Source organism: Pavona decussata, unplaced genomic scaffold, assembly GCF_977016875.1.
Source record: "Pavona decussata unplaced genomic scaffold, jaPavDecu1.1 SCAFFOLD_134, whole genome shotgun sequence".
NCBI lineage: Eukaryota > Metazoa > Cnidaria > Anthozoa > Scleractinia > Agariciidae > Pavona > Pavona decussata.
In genome coordinates this window covers 2,735,350-2,762,500 of record NW_028145547.1, presented here as the reverse complement: position 1 = coordinate 2,762,500, position 27,151 = coordinate 2,735,350, and the positions used below count along the sequence as shown (strand labels likewise).

Here is a 27,151-nt window from a genome sequence, read left to right as displayed (position 1 = left end):
ACAAATGTCTTTACAATCTGAATCCTCCCTAAAATAGTTAGATCTCTCCACTTCCACATTTGTAACTTCTCTTTGATTGATCAGAACACTTATTGAACAGATCAGCAGTATGAAGAAGAACTTCAAGAGATCTGGTATTTCTCAGAAAAGCTGTGACGTCATCAGCAAACATTTCTAATTTAATTTCTTCCTTGCCTACTAGAATTCCTTGAATGTTTTTATTTCCACGCACGGTGATGGCAAGGGTTTCCAAACAGATAATGAACAAATATGGTGATAGAGGGTCGCCCTGTCTTACACCTCTACGTATGTTGAAAGGGCCTGTCGAAAAACCATTATTCATGACCGAACTAGTTATATTTTGATAGAAGGTCCTAATCCACCGCATGAAAGTAGGACCAAAGTTAAAAGCGGATAGCGTCTCTAACATAAAATTCCTGTTAATCGAGTCAAAAGCTTTTTTAAAATCTATTGCTACCATTAAGCCTTGGATCTTTTCTCTTTCTGTAAATTCTAAAATATCATCTATTGCCCTTGCTGCATCAAATATAGACTTTCCTTTTACATATGCATTTTGATTGTAGTGTACTATATCGGGTATCACCTTTTGAAGTCTCCTTGCAATTGCTTTTGATCCGATCTTTGTGTCTAAATTTATAAGTGAAATCGGTCTCCAATTTGAAATTTGTCTCCTGTCTTTTCCTTTCTTTTCTATAAGTGTTATAATCGCTTGCTTTTGTGAATTCGATAACTCGCCATAGTCAAAGGCACAATTTAGACTTTCTACTAATAACTTACCTAAGATACCCCAAAATGTTTTATAAAATTCTACAGTCAGTCCATCATTGCCTGGTGATTTATTTTCTTTGAAAGACTGAAGACTTTGAAGACATTCTTCCACTGTTAGTTTGCCCTCACACGTAGCTGCTTTCTCTGACGATAGTTTAGGGATTTCAGGATGTCGGAGGAATAAATTTGCACAGTCTGGCACGTTACCCTCACTATCGTACAAAACAATCCAAGCTGGGACGCTGTCCGTAATAAGTTTTATGTACTCTTCGTCCTTAGTTAAGTTAGAATTAAATTTCCAGTGGGACTTATTCTCCAGATATCAACGAGGTCCATATCAAAACAAATTTCTTCAAGTACCTTAACCGACTCTTTTTGGGCTGGCGACCCACCCAGACAATCCAAATTAGAATCAAAAGTGACATTGAAATCGCCTCCAATGACAACTTTTTGCTCAGGGCTTGAGATTATACCATCCAACCTCTCCTGTAAATCTTTAAAATATGTGCACTGATCACGCACTTTATTTGGTGCATAAATATTGGCAAAAATATATTTAACTCTTTGCACAGTCGCATTTAAAATAATAAATCTCCCAGCTGGATCACATAGGCACGATTCATCTTCAAAATCTAAATCTTTCCTTATGAGTGTCATCACACCACAGCTGTGGTTTGATCCGTGCGCGAAAAACATTTTCCCACTCCACTGAGTTCTCCATATATTCTCAATGTCTTTCGAGCTATATGTTTCTTGAAGGAAAATTATATCCGCTTTTTGTTTTTTTAACCAGACAAACAAAGCTCTCCTTTTTTCAGGCGATCGAATTCCACGAACGTTAAGTGAAAGAAGTTTGAAATTTACATTCTCCTTGCTGCTTGCAAATATATAATCAATGTGTCACAAAAACGAATTATTTTCAAAACGGTAGCTTCATGATAACCGCCTTTACACCAAACACGAAAACAATAGGACACATACATACAAAACCAATACACACTCACACACACACAAAAGAATAATAATGAGGTTCTAAAAGGGTCTTGAGATTTAAACCTAAATAAGACCCTTGAGACTTTGGACTTATAACATGACAGTCAGCCCCAGTCTCCAGATGTTTTTGCTGGTTTCCGGCCGCCATGTTGGTGGCTATGTTGGTGTCCACCAACATGGCGTCCCATACTAAACTCTGTAATTTTCCGTGGTACATTTTCTCGAATAACTCGATTATGAGATATCGCACAGCCCCGTGGCTTTCACACGTTGTTTATGTATCACTCTTCTCCAAAATATCAATTTCTTGACTTTATCTATTGAATGGTTGAGGATTTCATTTTTTCACTTGCGTGACGATGCGTGAGGTGAAAACCACCAAAAGACCGCAGTCTTGAGGTCTTCGCTTCAATGTTCGTTCATTCACGACATCTATATGATGATGTCTTCCCAACATCAGCGTTATATGGCTGTACATAAGGCCTCTGTTGAAATAGCTCTCCATCAGATCCACAGGGCAAACTGTCGAGCACAATTTCATCACTCAGCTTTCTTCACCATCGCTTCACTGGACGCCATGTTTTTTAAATGTAACACTCAGTCCCAGTACTTTGCGTCTACCTGCGTGCGCAGAACTTTTTGTTTTGTTTGCAGCGCGCGGATTTTTTTGTTTGTAGTGTGCGGATTTATTTTGTTTGCAGCGTGCGGACTTTTTCGTTTGCAGCGTGCGGACTTTTTTGTTCGCAGTGTGCGGACTTTTTTGTTCTCAGTGTGGGGATTTATTTTGTTTGCAGTGTGCGGATTTTTTTATTTGAAGTGTGCGGACTTTTTTATTTGTAGCGTGCGTATTTATTTTGTTTGCAGCGTGCGGATTTATTTTGTTCGCAGTGTGCGGATTTATTTAGTTTGCAGTGCACTTTATTTTGTGAGATGTGTACAACTTCTTGTTATATGGAGGAATATATATGGAGGAATATTACCAAGAAAGATGTGTCCCTTATGGGCTTCCGTACATGCGGACTAACAGTTCAAACTCTACACAACGGGCTAATCAAGTACTTCACTGCCCGCAAAAAGCATTCAGCGAAATAAACATTCCCATTATCAGCCGCGAATTTTCAGTTTGTGTTTGTACTGACTAATTAATATTCAGTGTTGAATTGTTCCAGGGACAAATCCTCACAAATGCAAATATTTTATGCCACAATACACCTGAATGTCATGGTAATATCAAAATCGCCAAACAAGCGTACGTCAACGATTTCATGTTCAACCTGTATTGAAACCAATTTGTTCAGCTTTTTTCCCCTCCGTCCTCTTTCTCATAAAGCGAAATCAAAAACATTTACGTGTATCCGTCGAACTCTTTGCTTAAGCTCTTCTAAGTCCGCAGAAGCAAAATCCATCCTTGAAGCTTCGAAGTTTCTGGGTCGTTCAATACATACTTTTCATTGTTTCGTAACAAAGGGCTAACGATTGTCACGTCACGCAGCTGTTGCTTATTTTAGAAGTGACGTCACACGTCAATGCCCAAGTTATGCATATAAACCGTGCAAAACAAAGAAGTCAGCAGTCGAACGTTGCCAAGCGAAGAGGCTCTGATCTGACAAGACTGCAAAGGAAATAAGGGATAATAAAGGCCGCGTCACAATGGTGCTTCGTCAGTGCGTTGCCTGTAATTTCTTGGTAAGTACTGAGATCGCCTATCGTGAAATACCCTTGAATTAAATGTACAATTTCTAATGCTTTAGTACGTACTGTATTTATTTTTAGTTCGACTGACGCACATTTACCGTCATCTACCAGTCAAGTTGTTTGTGAAAAATGCAGATATGACAATATTTGGTCGCCGAGCTGCCTCTGCATTTAGTAAAATCGCTTGCGATAGAAATTTCAACGGCGTCTGATTTTCAGAAACGTAGAACCGCTTTCTTTTCTTTCTATGTCTTCTATGCCAGTATAAACCATAAAGTAGCCTTCCGTGTTCTAAGTGAGAAATATATCAATTTCGACGGTGTTACGGTACGGTGTTGTAATAAAGGATATTTTTTTTCGGGGAGCTATGCTAACAACCTAGACGATGCACATTCTTTCGTTTCCTTTTTGGAGCATTTGTCGAATGCCGAGAAGGAAAATGTGATGAAAAAAACGGTCCATTGAATTTTCTGATGTCTTACATTGGTTAAAATCAGGTTTAAACAACTTGATGTCTAGAAGCGTTTGATTCAAGATTACAACTAGCAGGCGAATATGTAACCGTGGTCCACCCGTTCAATGGAGTTATTCGTCACAAGCTAAGTCTTTGATTGCCAGTATCGATTTTAGAAAAGTCTAAAATCAGTCCTGAGAGCGAATAAAGGCAAACGACGATTCCCTTATCTTGTTTATCTTCTTTACATAGAAGAATTATGTCCTTATGATTCAAGACACACTATACCGAACAATTTGGTTCGTCTGGACGCAAAAAAGTTCATCTTATACCCTACTTTATGGGGTCGAGGAACTATGATGTGCATACTGAACCAGACACAGTTAGAAAAGAGTCGAGGAAGTATTTAATGATTTCCAAAAGACTCTAGATCTCGAATCATTGACATTTCAACCCCTCAGTTCCAAATGAAAACAATGAAGTTGGCTCTGACACTGAAAACAACTGTTGTTTATTGCAATCGTTATTTCTCGAAACGAAAGGGCCTCTCATCGGTGTCAACCTCATCTGCAATCTTTTGACGCAGGTAATGTTGGTGATTCATGATTTATTTCATCCGCAGATTACAGAACCGACAAGGTCATGCGTATGTGGTCACGTGCTTGAAGATGCTAATCGGTACATCGGCGGGAAACGATTCTCAGGTATAGTATGGGGATACTAAATCAGATTGGCGGGGAAAATATCTCCACGAAACAGGATAAATAGAAAAACTTAAAACGAGTTGGATAGCCGTGTAGCCTCAGCACTGAGGGAAGGGTGAAACTGGTCAATTTAAATAGGATTGCAAAGATTTAGGTAAAAGTCAGCTTCTCACAAAATTTGGTCCTCATCGTCATTGTAGAACACAGAAATCTTTGAATGCATTGTAGACCTATGTCGAAGATAAACGTTTTTGGGTGCGTGTTTGAAATGGACAATTTTCACAATTGCCCGTTCCGGAGTTCAAATGGAGACTGAAGACGAGGGAGTTTTAAATTTTCATTTAATCAGAAATTGGAGTCATAAGTCAGTTTACCAAGTTTGAGGTTCTGTCGTTAGATTGCAACCTTATACAAGGCTTTCAAATATCGGAAAAATTAGAGACTTCGTATGGAATTTGAGGAATTGAGCGACCTTTGACAGGTCACAGCCTGGTTAATACGCAATAAAACATAGCCAAATTTACTAATTTTTATGTGATCTTTCTGGCGATGGGCTTCATTTCTTCATTTGAAAAATTTGAACAATGCTTTTAAACTAGGGCCGAGTCATTTTAGTAGCTTCGGAATGGGCAAATCAACTCTTTTCTTGCTTCAAATCGTAAGGAATTTAAGGCTGACATCTGTCATCATTCCTTTAGAATACCGAGCGGAACTATATTCCCGCCTGGAAAGTAAAAGAAAGAAGAGAGAATCACGAGAATACGTGGAACAACTAAAACCACCCAAACAACTCAAGGTAAATATCAAAAACTTTTCTTCGCTGACAATAAAAACCGTGGATTAAAACTTTATTATACTGTTATTTTTCTGAACGATTCTGGTAAATATAGTTTCCCTTGGAAAGAATATCAACTACGCCAGCGTGCATGGTCGAATACATGTATTACTTATTATCATACTGTGGTTTGTCAAATGACTGCTTGTCCTGAGACATAGCACGTGCTCTGTTTGATAAATATCAACTGGTCATGTGGCAACCTCAATCATCGCCACATGTTCAATAAAATATATATCGATCCGATATTGGCACAGTAATAAACCAATTGGGATACACAAGAATATTGCAACGAAAACTATCTTCAACAAGTTCTTCTTCCCTTGTGTATTAAGAAAATACGCTTAAAACTGAGTATGGTTTGTTCTTCCTTCGAGAAATCACTGATTTCCTTCTCGGTGCTCGAGGAGAAATTTCATGTTTGAGAAAATTAAGGTACCTTGTCAAAAATGTGTGCAGTTTTTACCAAACAATAGCAAAATCCCGGTGACAATGCCACTCTATTTCAGTTCGATTCTCTCTTAACCATTGGCTACAAAACGTTTCAGGAGCTGCTGGATTGCCTTAGACTGTCCGAGTTTTTCCACTAGCAAGCCCTTCCTATTCTCTTGCAGACGGATTCCTTGTAAACGACCTCGGACCGGCATGCTAGACTGAACCATGTTCGGCTATAGCTCGCTCGCTCCGCTTAAATACGACGTCCACACAAACTCTGAAACGCGCGCGGAAGCAGAAGGAATGAGACCCGGTGCAAGCGTTGATTAATTGTTGTGTCATACCAGAAATTTACCTGAGTCCGTCAGAAGTTCGATCGGGAAAAGCTCGACTTCTTATTCAGTCGAATTTATCTGCATTTCGCGTGCATTTTTCCTTGCCAAGACCTCACATCAATACTGTGGCACGACAGAAATTTGACGTTTGTATCACTTCTGTCGAGTAATTCGACACAACCATGTCGAGCTTGCAATACAAGATCAACATTGAGCTGATACAGACTGTCAAACTTCTGTCGTGTCGAACTCATAAGTCTGAATTATAAAATTCCGGATACGGTACAAGTTCAGCGTTTGAACCAAGCCTGATCAAATATTTCGATCCTTGTCAGTGATTTTTTTTCAAGTGTTGCCATAACCTCAATAGAAACAAAGGAAGGAAGTTTTCTCTCTCTTTTTTTTTTTTTTTCCAAGAATAATGTTACGGTAAATAGCTTCAAACAATGAGTTATCTGAAATATATTAATATAATTAAACACGTCAGAAAGCGTAATACAGGGGGAAAGGGAGAATCCCTACACCGAAATGGGTGCCTTTCTCAAATAGACCAACCTAAAAGAGATACAGTTTTTGTACTGTATGTATGTGAAAGGAGTACCATTTTCTATGAAGGTGTACAAAAGCATTACCTTTCCTGCCAAAAATGATATATAAAAAGAAAAGCGTTTGGAGCTCGGGGCGGAATCTCCCCGGATAAAATCTTTTTCGAATACCCCCCTTACCCCTTCCTCCGGGGGACTCGCGTAGCCTTGATAAAACAGTATTTTCCTTTTTATTCGCCCCAGGAATTAATGCCAAGATTATCAGAACAACCAGGCTTCACCAAACCCCTAGGTAAGGGACGCACCGCGGTAACAAGGAAGTCAAACAAAAAGAAGAGAAGCCGAAAAAGACTGCCTTGTGAACAGTCATCGCCATCAAACAAGCAACAAAGAAGCAATGAAATTGTACCACCAGAATTAATGTCGAGATTTCCCAGCGCACTGCAGGAAATTAACCGAAGAATAATGGGACAGAACTTCATATGGATGGCATTACAACTCGATTTGTAGGAATATAAATTAATTCTGGCTCAGTGTTATTCGAGGAATTCGGGGAAATCTAGAGGGTATAACCCCGATATTATCGAAGAACAGAAATTTCCAAACATCGTGTTTTGTCGACTGGAAAGTGAAACCACGTTCGAAAAGCTTCAGATTGTCAACTCAGATATAAGAAGGCAAATTATTCGCCGTTTAAAACTAGTTTAAAGACCGTACAGCTTGATGAGTCACCATTAAAACTCAAGCTGAATTTCAAAACTTCACCTGGTTCACTTTCCCCCTTGACAGGAAGAAAGCCTTGTTTCATGTATGGTGAGTCACCTTTCTAGGAGCACTACCATGATGAAAATTCCCACCATTTGGGGACTCACTTTCTCCAAATAGAAACTTAAGTAAAAGTTTTGCCGAATGAGTGCTTTTGCCTCTTACGGCGCTAAAACGGCAGATGTCACAATTTTGGTTGAATATACGTCTCTTGGAGTACTAGCAGCATTATGAAATACTTGTAAAGCTTAATCAGTTTCAAGTCGGTTTTGCAGCACTATAAAGGAAGCAGGAAGTGAGAACTAGAAAATAATGTAGAGGAAGTGAAACTTAGGTTAAAAATAGTGGAACACTAATGACAGTTCCCTGGCAAATTTACTTTGAGTGTTATATGGCAAAAGATACGACTTACTCAAGAAAGTGTGTTTAAATAGTTTTTAAAGTTATTTACGAATGAAATAAAATTACAGTGCCTGTTAATTCACAATTTGCATGTATAAAACCTAGGGCTGGTATATAGAAACACGACTGGCCTTGTAATGAGGTGCTAATTTTAAGTAGCGCTAGTACAGTATATATAATCTTGAAGTGAAAAGTCGATGTAAATTATTCCTTGAAAAGATGCAAAGAGGAGATCATCAACGAAAAGACAGAATCCGTATGCAAGTTGTTTAAGGTGGCTGGCACCGGTTTCCAGTACTTTCCAGCACTTAAACTTTGACGGATCAATGCTAACACCTTTGTTAAATACTGATGGCACCTAATTATTGGTGAGCAAGTTACAGATGTTTTCTCGACTGTACAGATTACCATAACGACAATATGACCTGTTAAATTTAGCATCAAGTGATTATTTAAAATTTAAGGTGGCTCCGAACCACTCCCTATATTTTGTTTTTAATTTGAAAAGAGTTGTGCCTTTAAGCACAAATCGATAGGAAAAAAATTGGGATGAACGAGCTCGGTTTTGAACTCAATTCACTGAAAGCTAAATTAACGGGTTATGTTGTTATAGCAGGTAGTAACAGGTTAAATTGTTGCTTTGGTGACCTGTTCAGTTGAACAAATGACCATAACTTGCTTTCCATTTGTTCGTTACTATTATCGGTTGTATCCAGTTATAAAGAGTAATAACAATGATCTGATCAAATTATAACTAAAGGAAAGTACAGGAAACCGTTGTGAAACTCCTTCAATGATATTTAAAAATAACGGCGTTGCATAATTGTGAATGTAACACTTTGCATTTTTACACCAAGTCAAGGCACCGAAATTTGTTAAAAAACAAAGGATAAATGAAAAAGAATAGGATGAGCACCACTTGCGCCGGTATTTTTTCCTCGAGTGCATACTAAGATAAGAAGAAAACTGAGGAAAATGAGCAATTTTCTCACGAATTATTATCCCTCGAATACTTTTTCTTGCGAAGTCCTGCTAAGACTTCTTTCAAGTCGCTTGTTCCTCTGCATGGTTACGGAGAGCGGGCACGTCAATCAAGATGGGGGCGATTGGTTAGGTATCAACCACCACACGGGACCGTCTGCGCCGCGCTGGCTGCACTACCAAAATTAACCGTATATTTTTGAAAGCTTAACAAAAACAGTCACGACTGGTTCTCATCGTTTCGCAGACTATTTATTTGCAGCGCAATCCTGCTACTAATTTTCCGTGTGAGTTTTATTCTCGGTTTTCACTGTCACGCCATTGAAAAAAAAAATCGAAACCATTCCATGAATGAAGTAAAGAAATTGACATGGTATAGAGGATAAATAAATAAGGCATCTGTCCAAGTGTCAAATCTGTGCGGCATTCCGTACTCGAGTTATTTGACCAAATGTTCCACATAAATTTATAGAGCTTAGTATGGAGACGCCATTTTTGTGTCCCTCTGAGGGGCACAAACATGGCGGCCGGAAATAGGAAAAAACATCTGGGGTTCACTTTTGCCAGAAAAGATGTTTGTTTGCCCTTGTGAATTTTCGAATGTTTAGATTAATATTTCTCCTAAAACTTAAATTGTTTAGAATGCTGAAAATCACACGAAGAGTCATTTTTAAGATACGGAAAAGCTCTGTCACGGCCGTGCTCCTGATGTCACGCACGATGGAAACTCAGAAATTGAAACTGTTCTATTTTCAAAAGGAAGCACGACATCGAGCTAAGAAATTGTGAACAGACATATTTTTAGGTAATCTTTCCTTGAATGAAGGTAAAAATTTTGTAGGCCTCCCAGTTTTGAATTCTAGAATTTGGTGACGTCACGTGAAAACCAAGAATACAAACATTCAAACGTCACTTTTATCTACCAACGTACAGAAAGGGCGCGTTAGACAACTTGAATCATATATCTCACTAAGCTTCAAAATTGTCTCCCCCCCTCCCTCCCCCCGAGTCCCGAAAAAATAAAATCGCGTGACTCGGAGCAATTCTAACCATTGGATAATGGGCATCACATGAGGTTATACCAGGCACCCAAGGATATATCTCCAAGCCTTATCTCCCAATTTCGAAATCCGGATTTTAACTTTTCTACTCAAGCGTTCAATAGTTTTGCCCAAAATAAATTCTTGGAAGGAACAAGGATGGTTGTTTGGAGCAAACTAATAAGCCGACTGAGAATATCGAAAACTCGCGGTCAAAACTGAAATTACGGTATTCCTCATATTTTGTCAGGAGACACTCTTTAGAGAACAATTTACAAAAATAACAATAATACTTTCCAAAGATTTTTCGTTTTTGAGAACTCCAGCATAATGTAAAATGCCGTGATCACGTCGCAGCCGGCGTTAAATTTTGACAAGAATTTGTGTATTTTAAAATCGCTCGGGAAGGAAGACGTACGGCTTAGCGTATTGAAACGACCTGTAAGTTAGGCATCCTTCTAACAATACGGTCTTATAAAAAAATCACTGGGAGATGCCTATTTACATGAAGTTTTAAAAGCCCGAAGATTCCTATTTTCAGTATTTTCATCAACATTTGAAATTGTGAAAAATTGACAGGCAAAAATCGTGTTCTTGTACATCGAAACTTGTAACAAGTATTATACTAGAGGAAAACTTTATGCATGTACTGCACTAAGATATAAAAAATCCAGCTTGGGTTATTTAAAAGCCACGCGTTGACGGAATAAACACATAGGGAAGTTTTAATACATATATTTTTCAAAATGGCAGTGGTCACTCAAGTACAAGATAGCAACTTTCAACTAAATTTACTGTTTATGTTTTATTTCTGGTGGAATAAAACTAAGTTGTTATTCGGAAAACAAAATCTTTTGTCTTGATGGAAGCCTTCTTGCTACTATCAGAAGCAGCCAATATTTAGATATGACTGTTGGCAATATTGAAAATGGCTTAGAACATGGTTTTGATAAACACCATCTAAACTATCCTTTAATGACTGACCCAGAGTGTCCTACATTTCATTACTTTTCACTGACCATCAGCTAAAACAATTTTGGAAAAAAAATCTGAAATTCAACGACTAGGGAGCTTAAGCGGCAACGACGGCAACGGCAACGAAAACGTCACCTGAAAATATAACTTTATTTGCGCTATTAATTTCAACGTTAACTCGCTCAACTTCTACAGCCGAACGGCCAACTATCCAGGAACCAAATTGGTAGGAGTGTCTTTCAAGTTAAGAAAGAAAATGAAAAATTAACCGTCGTGTGCTCACGATACAAAAACCCCTAGAATTTGGTCATTTCACGTTGTTGTTTTGCAGAGGACAGCGAAGAAATGTACCAAAATGTAAAACGCACGTACAGAGCGATTGTTTTTGTTCATTACCTGTCATTAAACCTATTGTTTTTGTCGTTGTCGTCGCCGTCGTCGTTGCTTAAGCTCAGCTCCCTAATATGACCGTGTGAACCCTGGAAAGTTCATCAAATTAATTTAGTGGGTTTAATTCCACATAATCCCATGATATCCCCCCACACCAGAAGCAGTCACTTCAAAGTCCCCCATGTTCTGAAGATACCATTCACAGCGGTTGCCATGCCGTCTTTCTGTCCGTCTTAGCTCGTTATAGTCTGTCCATTTCGAACAGAGTTCTTTTCCGCAACTTTTTTCTGGCCTCGCTCGAAATTCGATCGCGTTTCTGGAATGATCTCCATTTAAGTAAACTCCGTCAAGTTTCATGCGCCACACCAAAGAGTATTTACCTGGAAGCACGCCGACGAAGAAATGATCAACAGGGAGCTTAAGCAACGACGACGGAAATGGCAACGAAAACGTCACCTGAAAATATATCTATTTCATTTGTGTTACTTTGCGATTATTTCAACTCGCTAAAACTTTTACGGCGAACTATCCAGGAACCAAATTGGTAGGAGTGGCGTACAAGTCAAAGAAAATGAAAAATTCACCGTCGTGCGTTCACGTTCTCCATAAAACCTTAAATGGGGTCATTTCACGTTGTTTTCCAGAGGACAGCAAAGAAATGAACAAAATTTAAAACGCAGAGCGTTTGCAGAGCGATTGTTTTTGCTCATTAAACCTATTGTTTTGCGGCGTTGCCGTTGCCGTCGCCGATGCTTAATTTGAAGCCAGCACACCGTGTGGCGTTGAATTACTTCTCCGAATTCGCTTTCTTTGTCTTTCACTTTCTCAAGGTATTTACCATTCAACCAGACTACGCGAAAAGCTTTCGCCGGTTTCTTGCTTGTGGCAAGTCCAAAATACAGCTTTTTGTAATCCAGTGGGGTGGCTTTTGGTTTGGCCTGCGGCTGTTTTCCAAACCTTTTCTCGACAAGAATTCTCCACACGAAGTTCTTCTGGCTTACATAGTTCCAGAATTTGCAGGTCTTTCCCAAGTTTATCAGATCTTTGCCGTCTAGAAAGGAGGCAATTCGTTCGGCTACGATATCTGGGAGAATTGTGCAGTCAAAATAAGCAGATGGAGCTTCATTTTGTGGTTTTTGTTCTCTTTCATCACCGGGAGTGTCGTGACTTTGAGAGTGAGCAGGGCGGGAGAGCTTCTTCGAGAACGCCATGTTGCTCTATCTGTGTACACCAGTACCCAAGGTCCCAATGTTGTTTTACGAAAGATTACGAAAATACAAGCATCATGAGTTTCAGTTTCCGGTTGGGATTGCCGTGTATTGTGGGATGGAAAGTGAGCACCAACTCTGGAATATCCGCCATATTGGATTCCTCACAGTGTGTTTCAAGGTCTTCTCCTCGATAATATTTGCTTTCTGACCGACGAAATAATCGAATGCAAACTTCGACTACAGAATCTGAATTACTAATACTATCTGCCGATTTTAGCACCTGTGTCATAAAGCTGCGAAATCAAGCAAAATGTGGGATCATTTTCATCGATGTAACATTGTGAGCATGAACACGACTTAGCAGTCTCATTTCTGGATACTTTTTTTGAGGTTTTCTATTGATGGGGAATTTGGCGACTTGAGATTTTTGATCGCTATAGTGGGGTGACCAAACAGTGATAACACGTTAAACAAATGTGTTACGACGATATGTGAAGTTTCTTTTCTCGGTGCTGGAATTTGAGCCAGTTGATTCGTTTATATTTTTAGGTGCTCCCTCCCTTTTAAAGCTATTTTTTCGCACGCCCCCACCCCCAATTCAACCAACCCCCCCCTCCCGAAAAACAAACGACACCACATACATATATGAAGTCCCGTCCAGTAGCTTTCATGAAGCCGAATGGCAACACTTTCGGATTTTAGCCACAGACTACACTTACTGAACTGAGGTTGACTCTAAGAGCCACAAACAAAAAGGTGGATGAGTTGAGAAAACCGGTTAAGAAACCTTCGCAAACGCATTAAACGTTGCGCTAAATTTTAAAAATGTCCTAGTCCGCGTAACGATTTCAACAGTGGATGCCACTGAGCTATCAGGGTTTTCTTGGTGTCGTCATCATGCAATTCCAGTGATGTAATCCAATGCTGGTCTGCGAGTCAGGCCCCACAATGGTTTTGCCACTAGTTTTACTAATTTTACCACGATGAAAATTCCCGCCATTTGGGGGCTCACTTTCTACAAATAGAAACTTAAGTAAAAGTTTTGCCGATTGTGTGGTTTCCCTCCTAAAACGGCGATAAAACGGCGGATGTCACAGTTTTGGTTGAATATAGAAATAAACCAATAGTATCTTGGAGTACTAACAGCATTATGAAATACTTGTAAAGCTTCAGTTTCAAGTAATATGTCAAACACGAGACACAGTGTTTCATCACATATCAAACACCGAGAATAGAGTTTAAAATACGACGTTTAGTGGAGTATTTTTGACGAACTTTGAGGTTTTTGATATTGTGATGAAACACTGTTACGAGTGTTTGATAAAATTCTCAAACAAACTGATTTTGAAGGGGAAATTAAGGATGCAAAAACGAGGAGTTTTTCATCAGATATCCAAACCCGTCACGGGGCATGATTTCCTTTGTCTTTGGTTTTGAATTATTAATGAGTTTGAGAAGTCTGTTTTGCAGCACTATAAAAGAAGCAGGAAGTGAGAACTAGAAAAATAATGTAAAGGAAGCAAAAACTAGGTTAAAAATAGTGGAACACTAATGACGGTTCCCCTGGCACATTTATTTTGAGTGTTATATGGCAAAAGATACGATTTACTCGAGAAAGTGTGTGTAAATAGTTTTAAAGTTATTTGCAAATGAAATAAAATTACAGTGCCTGTTAATTCACACTTTGTCACCATTCGATAATGGTGACATGCATGTCATCGCGGAAAAGTCATGTTTTAATCTCGCTACTTTTTATTCTCAATTTCACACTTTGCATGTATAAACCCTACGCCCGGTTTTAACCGTATATACCGGCCTTGTAATGAGGTGCTAATTTCAAGTAGCGCTAGTACAGTATATATAATCTTGAATTGAAATGTCGATGTAAATTATTTCTTGAAAAGATGCAAAGAGGAGATCTCAACGAAAACACAGACTCTGTACGTAGGTTTTTAAGATGGCTGGCACCGGTTTCAAGTACCTTCCAGCGCTTAAACTTTGACGGATCAATGCTACCACCCTTGTTCAATACTGATGGCACCTAATTATTGGTGAACAAGTTACAGATGTTTTCTCGACTGTACAGATTACCATAGCAACAATATAACCTGTTAAATTTAACATCAAGTGATTATAACTCAAAAACAAAAATTTAAGGTGGCTCTGAACTACTCCCTACATATTTTTAATTTGCAAAGAGTTGCGTCTTAGCACAATTCGATCGGAAAATTATGGGGATCTCGGTTTTGAATTCAACTCACTAAAAGCTAAATTTAGAGCTGTTTCTAACAGGTTATATTTTTGCTATGGTGACCTGTTCAGTTTAACAAATGACCATAACTTGCTTTCCATTTGTTTGTTACTATTATCGGTTGTATCTGCTTATAAAGAGTAATAGCAATGATCTGATCAAATTATAACTAAAGGAGAGTACAGGAAACCGTTGTGAACCACCTTCAATGATGTTTTAAAATAACGGCGTTGCATAATTGTGAATGTAACACTTTGCATTTTACACCAGGTTAAGGCACCAAAAACTGTTAAAAAAAAAAAAAAACAACAACAAAGGATAAAAGAAAAAGAAAAGCATGACTACCATTTTACGCCGGAGTTTTTTCCTCGAGTGCATACTAAGATAAGAATAAAACTGAGAAAAATAGGCAATTTTCTCATGAATTAGTATCCCTCAAATATTTTCTCTTGCGAAGTACTGCTTAGACTTCTTCTAAGTCGCTTGTACCTGTGCATGGTTACGGAGAGCACGCACGTCAATCAAGATGGGGCCAATTGTTTGGTTATCAGCAACCCCACGGGACCCTCTTTACCAGGATAAACCGTATATTTTTGAAAGGTTACTGCAGCAACAGTGACGACAATTAAATCTACGGCTGAAATTTCAGAAACAAACGACATTTCTGGATACAAACATTTATAAATGTGAAAGATTTAGAAGCAATTTAGCTCTTGATGTGCGTACGCACTTCAAGGCCTACTGAAACTGGTTTCAATACACTCACTTCTCTTCGTCACCAGGGGTAAAAAAAGGCTTCATAAAAGGCGAGGCTCTGAGACTTCTCTGAGCAAACTCTTCTAAAAACATATTTGAAGAGCAAATTCAAAATCTTAAATCACGCCTACAGGAAAGACTGTTATCCCGAGAACCTTGTTCAAAGGACCCTCTCAGAAGTGCAATTTGAAAACAGGAAACTGGCACTTCTTCAAAAACCAAAGGAGAACAAACGAATCTTGCCTTGCGTTACACAATACCACCCATCAGTGCCAAACTTAATACAAATCCTCTTGATAGACTGGCACTTAATAGAGAAACAACGATTACTCAAAGAAGTCTACAAAGACCCACCCAATGTCTTACAAAAGAGGGTGATCGATAAAAGATATACTTGTGAGAGCCAAATTATAAAAAAGGCTAAAACACACACTAGGGAGTCGTGCAGGCGTGTCACTCTTGTACATTGAAAACGTCTCAATATCGCCAATATTTATTTTTGGCTGATTAGGTCTCTTGTAGATCCTACGTCAACTAGCAGCATTATCGTTTGCGGTCCTTTGCAGTTTTCACGTCTTCAATATCGCCACCGACCGCCTTATGCACTCGCGCAATTGAAATGTCGAGGCTTTTCTCCAAGCCTTTGCGCAGCGCAATATCTGCGAGGCCAGTATAATCATGAAGGTGGCGCTTGAAAATGTTTGATTCCGCTATGGTTCTCTGATGAGATTAGCACATTAAATTTCTCTTTATGAATCGGCTAGCCAGAAGTTTGTCCAGACTCTGTTGTGAGATAAAAGGACACCAAAACTCGAACTGTCTTAGCGGGGTCCGCGCTTTTCGCTGCTGTCGCTTCCAGGTTGAACCATGCGAGTTTGAGGTAAGTGCAGAGTTAACGATTAGCCAATTGTGAAATGTTTTATTGAAAAATACTGTAAAAATCGTTAATCAATGAGTCCGTTGACAAACGTAACACCAGCCTATTACCGGAAACATGCGGAAAGTAACTTTTGTTAAAAGTCAATTGATATTTGAGCCACGGTTTTATGGAAAGACAGACAGGCAAAAAAAATCCGATATCCCGTACCTAAATTTTAGTGAATCCCGCTTCCCGGGGAGAGGTCAAATTCCTAATCCTGTCAAGATATTTTGCGTTTTCCCGAATCTCGCACCTTTTTTAGGCAAAATACCGGATCCTAAGAATACTCTTCCAGACCCTGCATCAAAAATTTTACTTCACGACGATATGTGGACCTCTGAGGAAATATCTCTTACGAGGCGTTGTAAACGCCTCCTAAGAGATATTTCCTCAGAGGTCCACATATCGTAGTGAAGTAAAATTTTAATATAAGCTTGTTCAGTTGATATATTTTTATCATTTTTAAATTGCTTATTAGCTTAAATTGGCCTGGTAGTTAAAGAAATAAAACCGTAGAACGTTGTCGTTGCGTGTGTTATTCTTGAAAATATTTCTATTTCCAGGTAAGAAAAGCAGACCTTTTGAAGCAGTATTTGCGGCGTTGCCGTTGCCGTCGTCGTTGCTTAAACTCCCTAATTTGAAGCCAGCACAACGTGTTGAGTTGAACCACTTCTCCGAATTCGCTTTCATTGTCTTTCACTTCTTCAAGGTATTCACCATTCAAACAGACTACGCGAAAGGCTTTCGCCGGTTTCTTGCTTGTGACAAGTTTAAAATACAGCTTCTTGTAATCCAGTGGGGTGGCCTTTGGTTCGGCCTGCGGCTGTTTTCCAAACCTTTTCTCGGCAAGAATTCTCCACACGAAGTTCTTCCGGCTCACATCGTTCCAGAATTTGCAGGTCTTTCCCAAGTTTATCAGATCTTTGCCGTCTAGAAAGGAGGCAATTCGTTCGGCTACGATATCTGGGAGAATTGTGCATTCAAAATAAACAGATGGAGCTTCATTCTGTGGTCTTTGTTCTCTTTCATCACCGGGAGTGTTGGGACTTTGAGAATGAGCAGGGCGGACGAGCTTCTTCGAGAACGCCATGTTGTCCTATCTGTGTACACCAGTACCCAAGGTCCCAATGTTGTGTTACGAAAGATTACGAAAATACAAGCATGAAGAGTTTCAGTTTCCGGTTGGGATTGCAGTGTATTGTGGGATGGAAAGTGAGCACCAACTATGGAATATCCGCCATATTGGATTCCTCACAGTGTGTTTGAAGGTCGTCTCTCTGCTTTCTGACTGACGAAATAATCGAATGCACAGTTCGACTACAGAATCTGAATTACTAACACTATCTGTGTCCTAAAGCTGGGAAAATCAAGCAAAATTTGCGATCAGTTTCATCGATATAACATTATGAGCATGAACACGACTTAATTGACTTAATTAGTAGTCTCATTTCTGGATACCTTTTTTTTGGAGGTTTTCTATTAATGGGGAATTTTGTGATTTGAGATTTTTGATCGCTATACTGGGGTGTCCAAACAGTGGTAACTCGTTAAACAAATGCTTTACGACGATATGTGAAGTCCACAAGTATCAGTCGTGGAAAAGATGCTTTTGCAGTTGTGAGAGTTTATTTTAAAGATTTTTAAAATCCAGCAGCTTGACCATAGGCCTTGAGGTCCTAAAGCGTGTCATTGCAGATAAAAATATATGAAAGAATAAACAAAATTAGACTACCTGGAAAGATGAACATATCAAATTTTATTTTCGTAAAGAATATACATTGATCACATCAGGTGTACGAAAAGGCAGCAAGGCTATGCGGTATAAATGAGAAGAAAGAGACGTAAACATTCGATGGAGTTTAAAACATGAATTTGAAGGACTTGTATGTGGACCCTCACGTATTATCGACTCAAATTCAGAAGAACCTTCGAGTTACTAAAAATGCTCTCTCGAATAACTATCAGGTTACATGCGCGCTTTTTATTTTAATTTTTAAATGAAAAGTATTTAAATAAATAGAAATACGCCGGGCTTCATTATTTTTTGAAGTTACTTAACAGTGTCAGTGGCCGTGAGACCGTATATACCGTGGTCTCGATTTAAGATTATAAAACATAAAAAACAAAAAATGTAAAAACATTTTGAAAACAGTTCACTTGTTTTCCGTCGATCAAATAGAAAACACCGAATGGTCGTCAAACTTTCAGATCACTATCTTACCCTTTTTAAATTTTCTTTCCAAAAATCGCCATAAGTCTCCATACCAAGTACAAATTATTTATAAAACCCTAATGTAACATGACCCCAAAACCCCTGAGATCACAAGGGACGTTCATCTTTTATTGGGAAGGGGGAAGGGGCTTGGCCCATTTTATACACTCGACTTAGTCCCTCCCCCCCCCCCCCCCCCGCTTTTCTGTCACAGCATTTTATTTTTGGCACAACCCCAACCCTCCGCAAAAGAAGAAAGAAAGAAAAAAAAAACGATTTGTTTTCTCGGTGCTGGAATTTGAGCCAGTTGATTCGTTTTCTAGTTTTTTTAGGTGCTCCCTCCCTTTTAAAGCTAATTTTTTCGCACGCCCCCACCCCCCAATTCAACTAACATTCCTCCAAAAAACAAACAACACCACATACATATATGAAGTCCCGTCCAGTAGCTTTCATGAAGTTGAATGGCAACACTTTCGGATTTTAGCCACAGACTACACTTACTGAACTGAGGTTGACTCTGAGAGCCACAAACAATAACGTGGATGAATTGAAAAAACCGGTTAAGAAACCTTCGCAAACGTATTTAACGTTGCGCTAAGTTTTGCGCTAAGAATTAATATTGGTCTATTCTTCTGGCTGAGTGTTAATCGAAGAATTTGGGGAAATCTAGAGGATGTAAACCTGATATTATCAAAGAACAGGAATTTCCAAACATCGTGTTTTGTCGACTGGAAAGTGAAACCACGTTCAAAAAGCTTCAGATTGTCAACTCAGATATAAAGAGGCAAATTATTCGCCGTTTAAAACTAGTTCAAAAGACCGTACAGCTTGATGAGTCACCATGAAAACTCAATCTGAATTTCAAAACGTCACCTGGTTCACTTCCCCCCTTGTCAGGACGAAAACCTTGTTTCATGTATGGTGAGTCACCCTTCTAGAAGTACTACCATGATGAAAATTCCCGCCATTTGGGGGCTCACTTTCTCCAAATAGAAACTTGAGTAAAAGTTTTCCCAAATGTGTGCTTTACCTCCTAAAACGGCGGATGTCACAGTTTTGGTTGAATATAGATTTAAACTAATCGATAAGTCGATTATGCAGCACTATAAAGGAAGCAGGAAGTGGTAACTAGAAAATAATGTAGAGGAAGCGAAAACTAGGTTAAAAATAGTGGAACACTAATGACAGTTCCCCTGGCACATTTATTTTAAATTGTTATATGGAAAAAGATACTATTTACTCGAGAAAATGTGTTTAAATAGTTTTTAAAGTTATTTGCAAATGAAATAAAATTACAGTGCCTGTTAATTCACACTTTGTTCGCCATTTGATAATGGTGACATGTCGTCGCCGATATGTCATGTTTTAATTTCGCTACTTTTTATTCTGAAATTCACACTTTGCATGCATAAAACCTAGGCCCGGTATAACCGTATATAGAAACACGACTGGCCTTGTAATGACGTGCTAATTTTAAGTAGCGCTAGTTCAGAATATATATACTTGAAGTGAAAAGTCGATGTAAATTATCTCTTGAAAAGATGCAAAGAGGAGATTCTGGCACCGGTTTCCAGTACTTTCCAGCGCTTAAACTTTGGCGGATCAATGCTACCACACTTGTTCAATACTGATGGTACCTAATTATTGGTGAACAAGTTACAGTTGTTTTCTCGACTGTACAGATTACCATAGCAACAATATAACCTGTTAAACTTAACATCAAGCGATTATAACTAAAAAAACAAAAACAAAGAAAATAATAAATTAAGGTGGCTCCGAACCACTCCCTAGATGTAATTTTTTTTTAATTTGCAAAGAGTTGCGCCCTAGCACAATTCGATAGGAAAAATATTGAGCTCGTTTTTTAATTCGATTCATTGAAAGCTAAATTTAGTGCAGTTTTTAACAGGTTATATTTTTGCTATGGTGACCTGTTCAGTTTAACAAATGACCATAACCTGCTTTCCATTTGTTTCTTACTATTATCGGTTGTAAAGAGTAATAGCAATGATCTGATCAAATTATAACTAAAGGAAAGTACAGGAAACCGTTGTGAACCACCTTCAATGATGTTTCAAAAATAACGGCGTTGCATAAATATGAATGTAACACTTTGCATTTTACACCAAGTCAAGGCACCGAAATTTGTTAAAAAAAAACAAAGGATAAATGAAAAAGAATAGGATGAGCACCATTTTAAGCCGGCATTTTTTCCTCGAGTGCATACTAAGATAAGAATAAAACTGAGGAAAATGAGCAATTTTTTCACGAATTATTATCCCTCGAATACTTTCTCTTGCGAAGTACAGCTAAGACTTCTTTCAAGTCGCTTGTTCCTCTGCATGGTTACGGAGAGAGGGCACGTCAATCAAGATGGGGGCGATTGTTTAGGTATCAACCACCACACGGGACCGTCTGCGCCGCGCTGGCTGCACTACCAAAATTAACCGTATATTTTTGAAAGCTTAACAACAACAGTGACGGCTGGTTCTCATCGTTTCGCAGACTATTTATTTGCAGAGCAATCCTGCTAGTAACTCCTAGCCTGGTTTTCCGTGCGAGTTTTCAGTCATCCAAACGTCACTTTTGCCTCGCGCAAAACACCAACGTAGAGAAAGGGGCGCGCCAGACAATCATATGTCTCACTGAGCTTCAGAATTGCCTCCCCCTCCCCCCTCCCCCCTCCCCCCGCGTCCCGAAAAATAAAACCGAGCGACTTGATTCGACTCCAACCATTGGTTAATGGGCATCACGTGCCGTAATACCAGACACACAAGGATCTATCTCCAAGTCTTGTCTCCCAATTTCGAAATCCGGATTTTAAGTTTTCTAATAGTTCAATAGTTTTGCTCAAAATAAATTCTTGGAAGGAACAACGATGGTTGTTTGGAGCAAACTAATAAGAGCAGCTGATTGAGAATATCGTGAACTCGCGGTCAAAACTGAAATTACGAATTTCCTCATATTTTGTCAGGAGACTCCCGTTAGAGAACTATTTACGAAAATAACAATAATACTTTCCAAGGATTTTTCGTTTTCGAGAATTCCGGCACTAATGTGAAATGTCGTGATCGTGTCGCAGCTGGCGATAAATTTTGACGAGATTTGGTGCATTTTCAAATCGCTCGGGAAGGAAAACGGCTTAGCGTTTTGAAACGACTTCTGAAGTTAAGTTACGCATCCTTCTAACAACACGGTCTTATAAAAACATCACTGGGAGATGCCTATTTACATGAAGTTTTAAAAGCCCGAAGATCCCTATTTTAAGCATTTTTATCAACGTTTGAAATTGTGAAAACTTTGCAGGCAAAAATCGTGTCCTGGTACATCGAAACTTGTAGCAAGTATTATACTAGAGGAAAGTTCTATACATGTACTGCAACATATAAAAAATCCAGCTTGGGTAATTTAAAAGCTACGCGTTGACGGGATAAACACATAGGGAAGTTTTAATACATATATTTTTCAAAATGGCAGTGGTCACGTAAGTACAAGATAGCAAGCTTCAAATAAAGGAAATATTTGCTTGCGAATAGGATTTTTATGTCTCTTCTTCCAAGTGAGTATTGTTCAGTTCCCTGGGGACCTGGGACTTGGGGTGGCAGGTATTCACATTTCAGCCGATACTTCAGTTCATCTTGACGGTGGTTAAAGACACGCTTTTTCATCCCTCCTCCTCCCCTTGTCCCAGCCACTCCCCTTTTATTTATTATCGGTTTGTATTATAGTTATGGCGTTTTCAGTGCCCTCACCTTTACTGGGCCAAACTTAGTATCAAGGATTTCATTGAAAAATATTTTATAACAAATGCGGCTATGGGATTTTACCCATAGCCATTTACTCCAGTCATTGAATGTGGTATTTCGCCCAGTAAACATAGCTCAGGCAAGGCAGCATCTTGGGGTTGTGCTAATTATTTGTATGGGAGAAAAGGCATAAATTTACTGTTTATGTTTAATTTCTGGTGGAATAAAACTAACTTGTTATTCGGAAAACAAAATCTTATGTCTTGATGGAAGCCTTCTTGCTACTGTCAGCAGCAGCCAATATTTAGCTATGACTGTTGGCAAAATTGAAAATGGCTTAGAACATGGTTTTGTTAAACGCCATCTAAACTATCTTTTAATAACTGACCCAGAGTGTCCTTAATTTCTTTACTTTTCACTGACTATTAGCTAAAACAATTTTGAGAGATTCAACAACCTAGGGAGCTTAAGCGGCAACGACGACAACGGCAACGAAAACGTAACCTGAAAATATAACTATATTTCATTTGTGCTATTAATTTCAACTCGCTCAACTTCTACAGAAACGGCGAACTATCCAGGAACCAAGTTGGTAGGAGTGGCATTCAAGTTAAGAAAGAAAATGAAAAATTCACCGTCGTGTGCTCACGTTCTCCAATAAACCGGCTTAGAATTTGGTTATTTCACGTTGTTGTTTTGCAGAGGAGAGCAAAGAAATGTACCAAAATGTAAAACGCACGAATAGAGCGATTGTTTTTGCTCTTTACCTGTCATTATACCTATTGTTTTTGCCGTTGTCGTCGCCGTCGTCGCTGCTTAAGCTCAGCTCCCTGATCGGACTGTGTGAACCTTGGAAAGTTCTTCAAATTAATTTAGTGGCTTTAATTCCACGTAATCCCATGATATCCCCCCACACCAGTGGGGTATTCTTCCTGTGATCTCTACATGCACTTTACAAATGGCAGTCACTTCAAAGTCCCCCATGTTCTGAAGATACCATTTACCGTTGCCATGCCGTCTTTCTGCCCGTCTTAGATCATTATCTGTCCATTTCGAACAGAGTTCTTTCCCGCAACCTTTTTCTGGCCTCGCTCGAAATTCGATCGCACGTCTGGCGTGATCTCCATTTAAGTAAACTCCGTCAAGTTTCATGCGCCACACCAAAGAGTATTTACCTGGAAGCACGCCGGCGAAGAAAATCCCATCAATTTGAAGCCAGCACACCGTTTTGAGTTGAATCACTTCCCCGAATTCGCTTTCTTTGTCTTTCACTTTCTCAAGGTATTCACCATTCAACCAGACTACGTTAAAAGCTTTCGCCGGTTGCTTGCTTGTGGCAAGTTCAAAATACAGCTTTTTGTAATCCAGCGGTGAGGCTTTTGGTTCGGCTTGCGACTGTTTTCCAAACCTTTTCTCGGCAAGAATTCTCCACACGAAGTTCTTCCGGCTTACATCGTTCCAGAATTTGCAGGTCTTTCCCAAGTTGATCAAATCCTTGCCGTCTAGAAAGGAGGCAATTCGTTCGGCTACGATATCTGGGAGAATTGTGCAGTCAAAATAAACAGATGGAGCTTCATTTTGTGGTTTTTGTTCCTTTTCATCACCGGGAGTGTCGTGACTTTGAGAGTGAGCAGGGCGAAAGAGCTTCTTTGAGAACGCCATGTTGCTCTATCTGTCTACAAATGTCCAATCTATCCAAATGTTGTGTTACGAAAGATTCCGAAAATACAAGCACCAAGAGTTTCAGTTTCCGGTTGGGATTGCAGTGTATTGTGGGATGGAAAGTGAGCACCAACTCTGGAATATCCGCCATATTGGATTCCTCACAGGGTGTTTCCGGCAAGGCCAGTCTCCTCGATGATATTTGCTTCCTGAACGACGAAATAATCGAATGCACACTTCGACTACAGAATCTGAATTACTAATACTATCTGCCGATTTTAGCACCTGTGTCACAAAGCTGCGTAAATCAAGCAAAATTTGCGATCATTTTCATCGATATAACATTATGAGCATGAATACGACTTAATTGACTAATTAGCAGTCTCATTTCTGGATACCCTTTTTTTGTCGGTTTTCTATTAATAAAGAAATTTTGTGATTTGAGATTTTTGATCGCTATTCTGGGGTGTCCCCCCGGGGGGGGGGTACTCCCTTATATGGGCTATATAGGTATCTGCAGCGCCAAAGGGTATGGTTTTTCGGCTGTTTTGGTATAAATAGGGTATCGCTTTTAGCCATTTTGCCGCCATTTTGGTAATAAATAGGGTATAGATTTTTGCACTCTAGTCCTGGGTTCGAATTTTTTTTAGAAGAAGCTACTTCAGGTCATAAATAGGGTAGGGAAAATCGCAGAGTTTAGTCATAAATAGGGTAGGAAAAATCGCAGATTTTAGTCATAAATAGGGTAAGGGTTTTGGGAAGCGGGCCGCACACCCCTACCCAATTTTTTTTGGAGTACCCCCCCCGGGGGGTGTCCAAACAGTTGTAAGACGTTAAACAAATGCTTTACGACGATATGTGGAGTCCACAAGGATGTGCGTGGAAAAGATGCATTTGCAGTTGTGAGAGTTTATTTTAAAGATTTTTAAAATCCAGCAGCTTGACCATAGGCCTAGAGGTCCTAGAGTGCGTCATTGCAGATAAAAAATATTTGGAAAGATAAAAAAATTTAAACTACCTGGAAAGATGAACATATCAAAGCTGTCACCGAGAAGGACAGCGCCACCACTTTTTGGGATATGCCCATCTACACTGACAGGACCATCGCAACTAATAGGCTGGACATTGTACTAAAGAACCAGAAGGACAAAACCCTACCTTCTCATTAACGTGATTATACCCCACGACCCCAACACATCAGTCAAAACCAAGGAAAAGTTCAACAAATACAAAGACGTAGAAATCGAGGTTGAGCAAATGTGGAGGCTCAAAACAACAACAGTCCCGTTGGCTATGGGAGCCCGTGGCACCATCAAAAGGACATGGAAAACTACACCAACAAAATGCCTGGCAACATCAACATTCATTAACTCCAGAAAATAATTCATCTTTCTGCAGCCCACGGGTCCTCTCCATCAATTAGAAACCCTCCCTAAGTCCTTGGGTTGGACTCGGATGTTAAGAGAGAAAATCACTTGCAATTACACTAGTACAGTCAACTCTCTCATAGCGACCACTTCTCGTAAGCGACCACCTCCCGTAAGCGACCAGTTCGTAAACAACCGTTTTGTTTGTCAGTTAAATACTGTTTCAAGAGCTCTCTAGTAAGCGACCACCACTCAAATTTCTTAAGGGACCGCGACCACTTTTTAGGCCAGAAATTACACATATTCTTTTGTTTTCTGTTACCGCTAAGCGACCACCCAACATAGTCATGTGTGATCGTTGGTAAATCATTACTCAGAAGTGAGAAGAGTTCAATTTTTAATGACGCTACCCCGGACTGCTGACAGATAATAACAGTTTACAGACAGAGAAGATAGCTATAATTAGATCTGTAGGTAAACGGTAATTGTTACAGCGATCTGTTCCAAAATGTTATACAAAGTTTCATCAGAAGAATGAATAGATGTGAAAAAATCAAATAAATTAGTTTCTTTTTGTCCAATTTTAGCTGCTAAGGTAATATTTTTATGTAATCAACTTATCAATCCAGTATTAGGCTTATTTTGTTGATCTTTCCCGTAAGCGACCACCTCCCGTAAGCGACCACTTTGTCGTGCCCCAAGGGTGGTCGCTTACGAGAGAGTTGACTGTATGTCTTATATAATAATAATAATAATAATAATAATAATAATAATAATAATAATAATAATGATAATAATAATAATAATAATAATAATTATAATAATTTTTTTAATAATAAAAATAATTCTTTATTAAAATATTCCACACAAATTGCTATTCACATTTCATTTCGATTAAAAAAAAGATAATATAAACAAGCAACAATAAGACGGTGTAACATTTTAAAGGAGAATTGTCTCAGTTTGTTGATAGTAAAGAGATGAGGTACATTTTTAAATATTTTTTTTTCATTTACATTCTATATCAGGGTGTTGTCTGGCCCAATATTTCACGGCTGTTGGTGTAACAGTCCGCTTTTTCTTGAAAGAGATGATAAAAGTCTTTACATTTCATTTTTGAAAGTTGAATCGACTTGTCCATAGATAAGTCAAATATATCACAATTATCAAAAATACAGTTCCTAGGTCTGGGTGTAAAAGCTACCTTTGATTTGAGGTTTGCTGGAATTGATGCAAGGATTTGAAAATAGTTTAGAAAATTAATTTTTATTCTGTACTTGCGGTTAAATTCTTCATAAATAAAGAATTTTCCATTTCCATTCAGAATGTCTTGAATGTAGTTAATTCCATTTTCGGTCCAACTTTTCCAGAACAACTATTACCTTCAATAGTTATGTCTTGATTGTTCAGATTGTTAGTAAAATAATGATGACAGGCCAAGCACGGCTCCTTTGGTCGATAAAGGGAAGAATATGACCTTCAAGCTTTAAAATTGAAGTCTTACGACAGTGTTACGAGTACGCCTTTCAAAGATCTCCCTCAGTTTCTGTGCGAAAATAGGAGAGGTTCTTTGCAGATCTTTCTTAGCCCAGGCTGATTTTCTATCAAGTGCCATTTACTCATCAGCTCAACGCTTGTCGCCGACTGCTTCGAATGGCTTCGTATGTCTTCCGGAATAAGCACGTGGTC

The 27,151-nt window shown here is 39.0% G+C and overlaps 2 protein-coding genes across 4 annotated transcripts in view; one reads left to right on the top strand and one right to left on the bottom strand.

The window, feature by feature from the left end:
* LOC146467721 (uncharacterized) overlaps positions 1-24,105 on the bottom strand; it is a 33,037-nt gene extending 8,932 nt beyond the window's left edge. Inside the window, exons 1-2 of one of the 2 annotated variants that reach the window (XM_085125564.1) lie at positions 22,664-24,105; positions 10,676-10,798 (exon numbers count right to left, since the gene is read on the bottom strand). In XM_085125564.1, the coding sequence (XP_084981690.1) occupies positions 23,301-24,095 (795 nt within the window). In that variant the 5' untranslated portion in view covers positions 24,096-24,105 and the 3' untranslated portion in view covers positions 10,676-10,798; positions 22,664-23,300. Of the gene's footprint in view, positions 1-10,675; positions 10,799-22,663 lie in introns of those variants that run through there. The other variant, XM_085125565.1, reaches the window with a different exon arrangement.
* LOC146467722 (uncharacterized) lies at positions 2,991-8,870 on the top strand. Of its 2 annotated transcripts, none has more exons than XM_085125567.1 (4): positions 2,991-3,472; positions 4,561-4,635; positions 5,334-5,431; positions 7,029-8,870. In XM_085125567.1, exons 1-4 carry the CDS (start codon positions 3,433-3,435, stop codon positions 7,293-7,295), a joined length of 480 nt encoding a protein of 159 aa, XP_084981693.1. In that variant the 5' UTR covers positions 2,991-3,432; the 3' UTR covers positions 7,296-8,870. The 2 variants fall into 2 exon arrangements, with proteins under 2 accessions (XP_084981693.1, XP_084981692.1); XM_085125566.1 differs by having other exon boundaries at positions 3,003-3,468; positions 4,554-4,635.
* Positions 24,106-27,151: the final 3,046 nt, after the last annotated feature.

Bases quoted from the DNA above. Each gene is read 5' to 3' on its own strand.
- LOC146467722 (XM_085125566.1), top strand. From the start codon at position 3,433: ATGGTGCTTCGTCAGTGCGTTGCCTGTAATTTCTTG. The intron at 4,636-5,333 runs GTATAGTATGGG...TCATTCCTTTAG, and splicing joins CGGCGGGAAACGATTCTCAG to AATACCGAGCGGAACTATAT. The intron at 5,432-7,028 runs GTAAATATCAAA...TATTCGCCCCAG, and splicing joins AACCACCCAAACAACTCAAG to GAATTAATGCCAAGATTATC.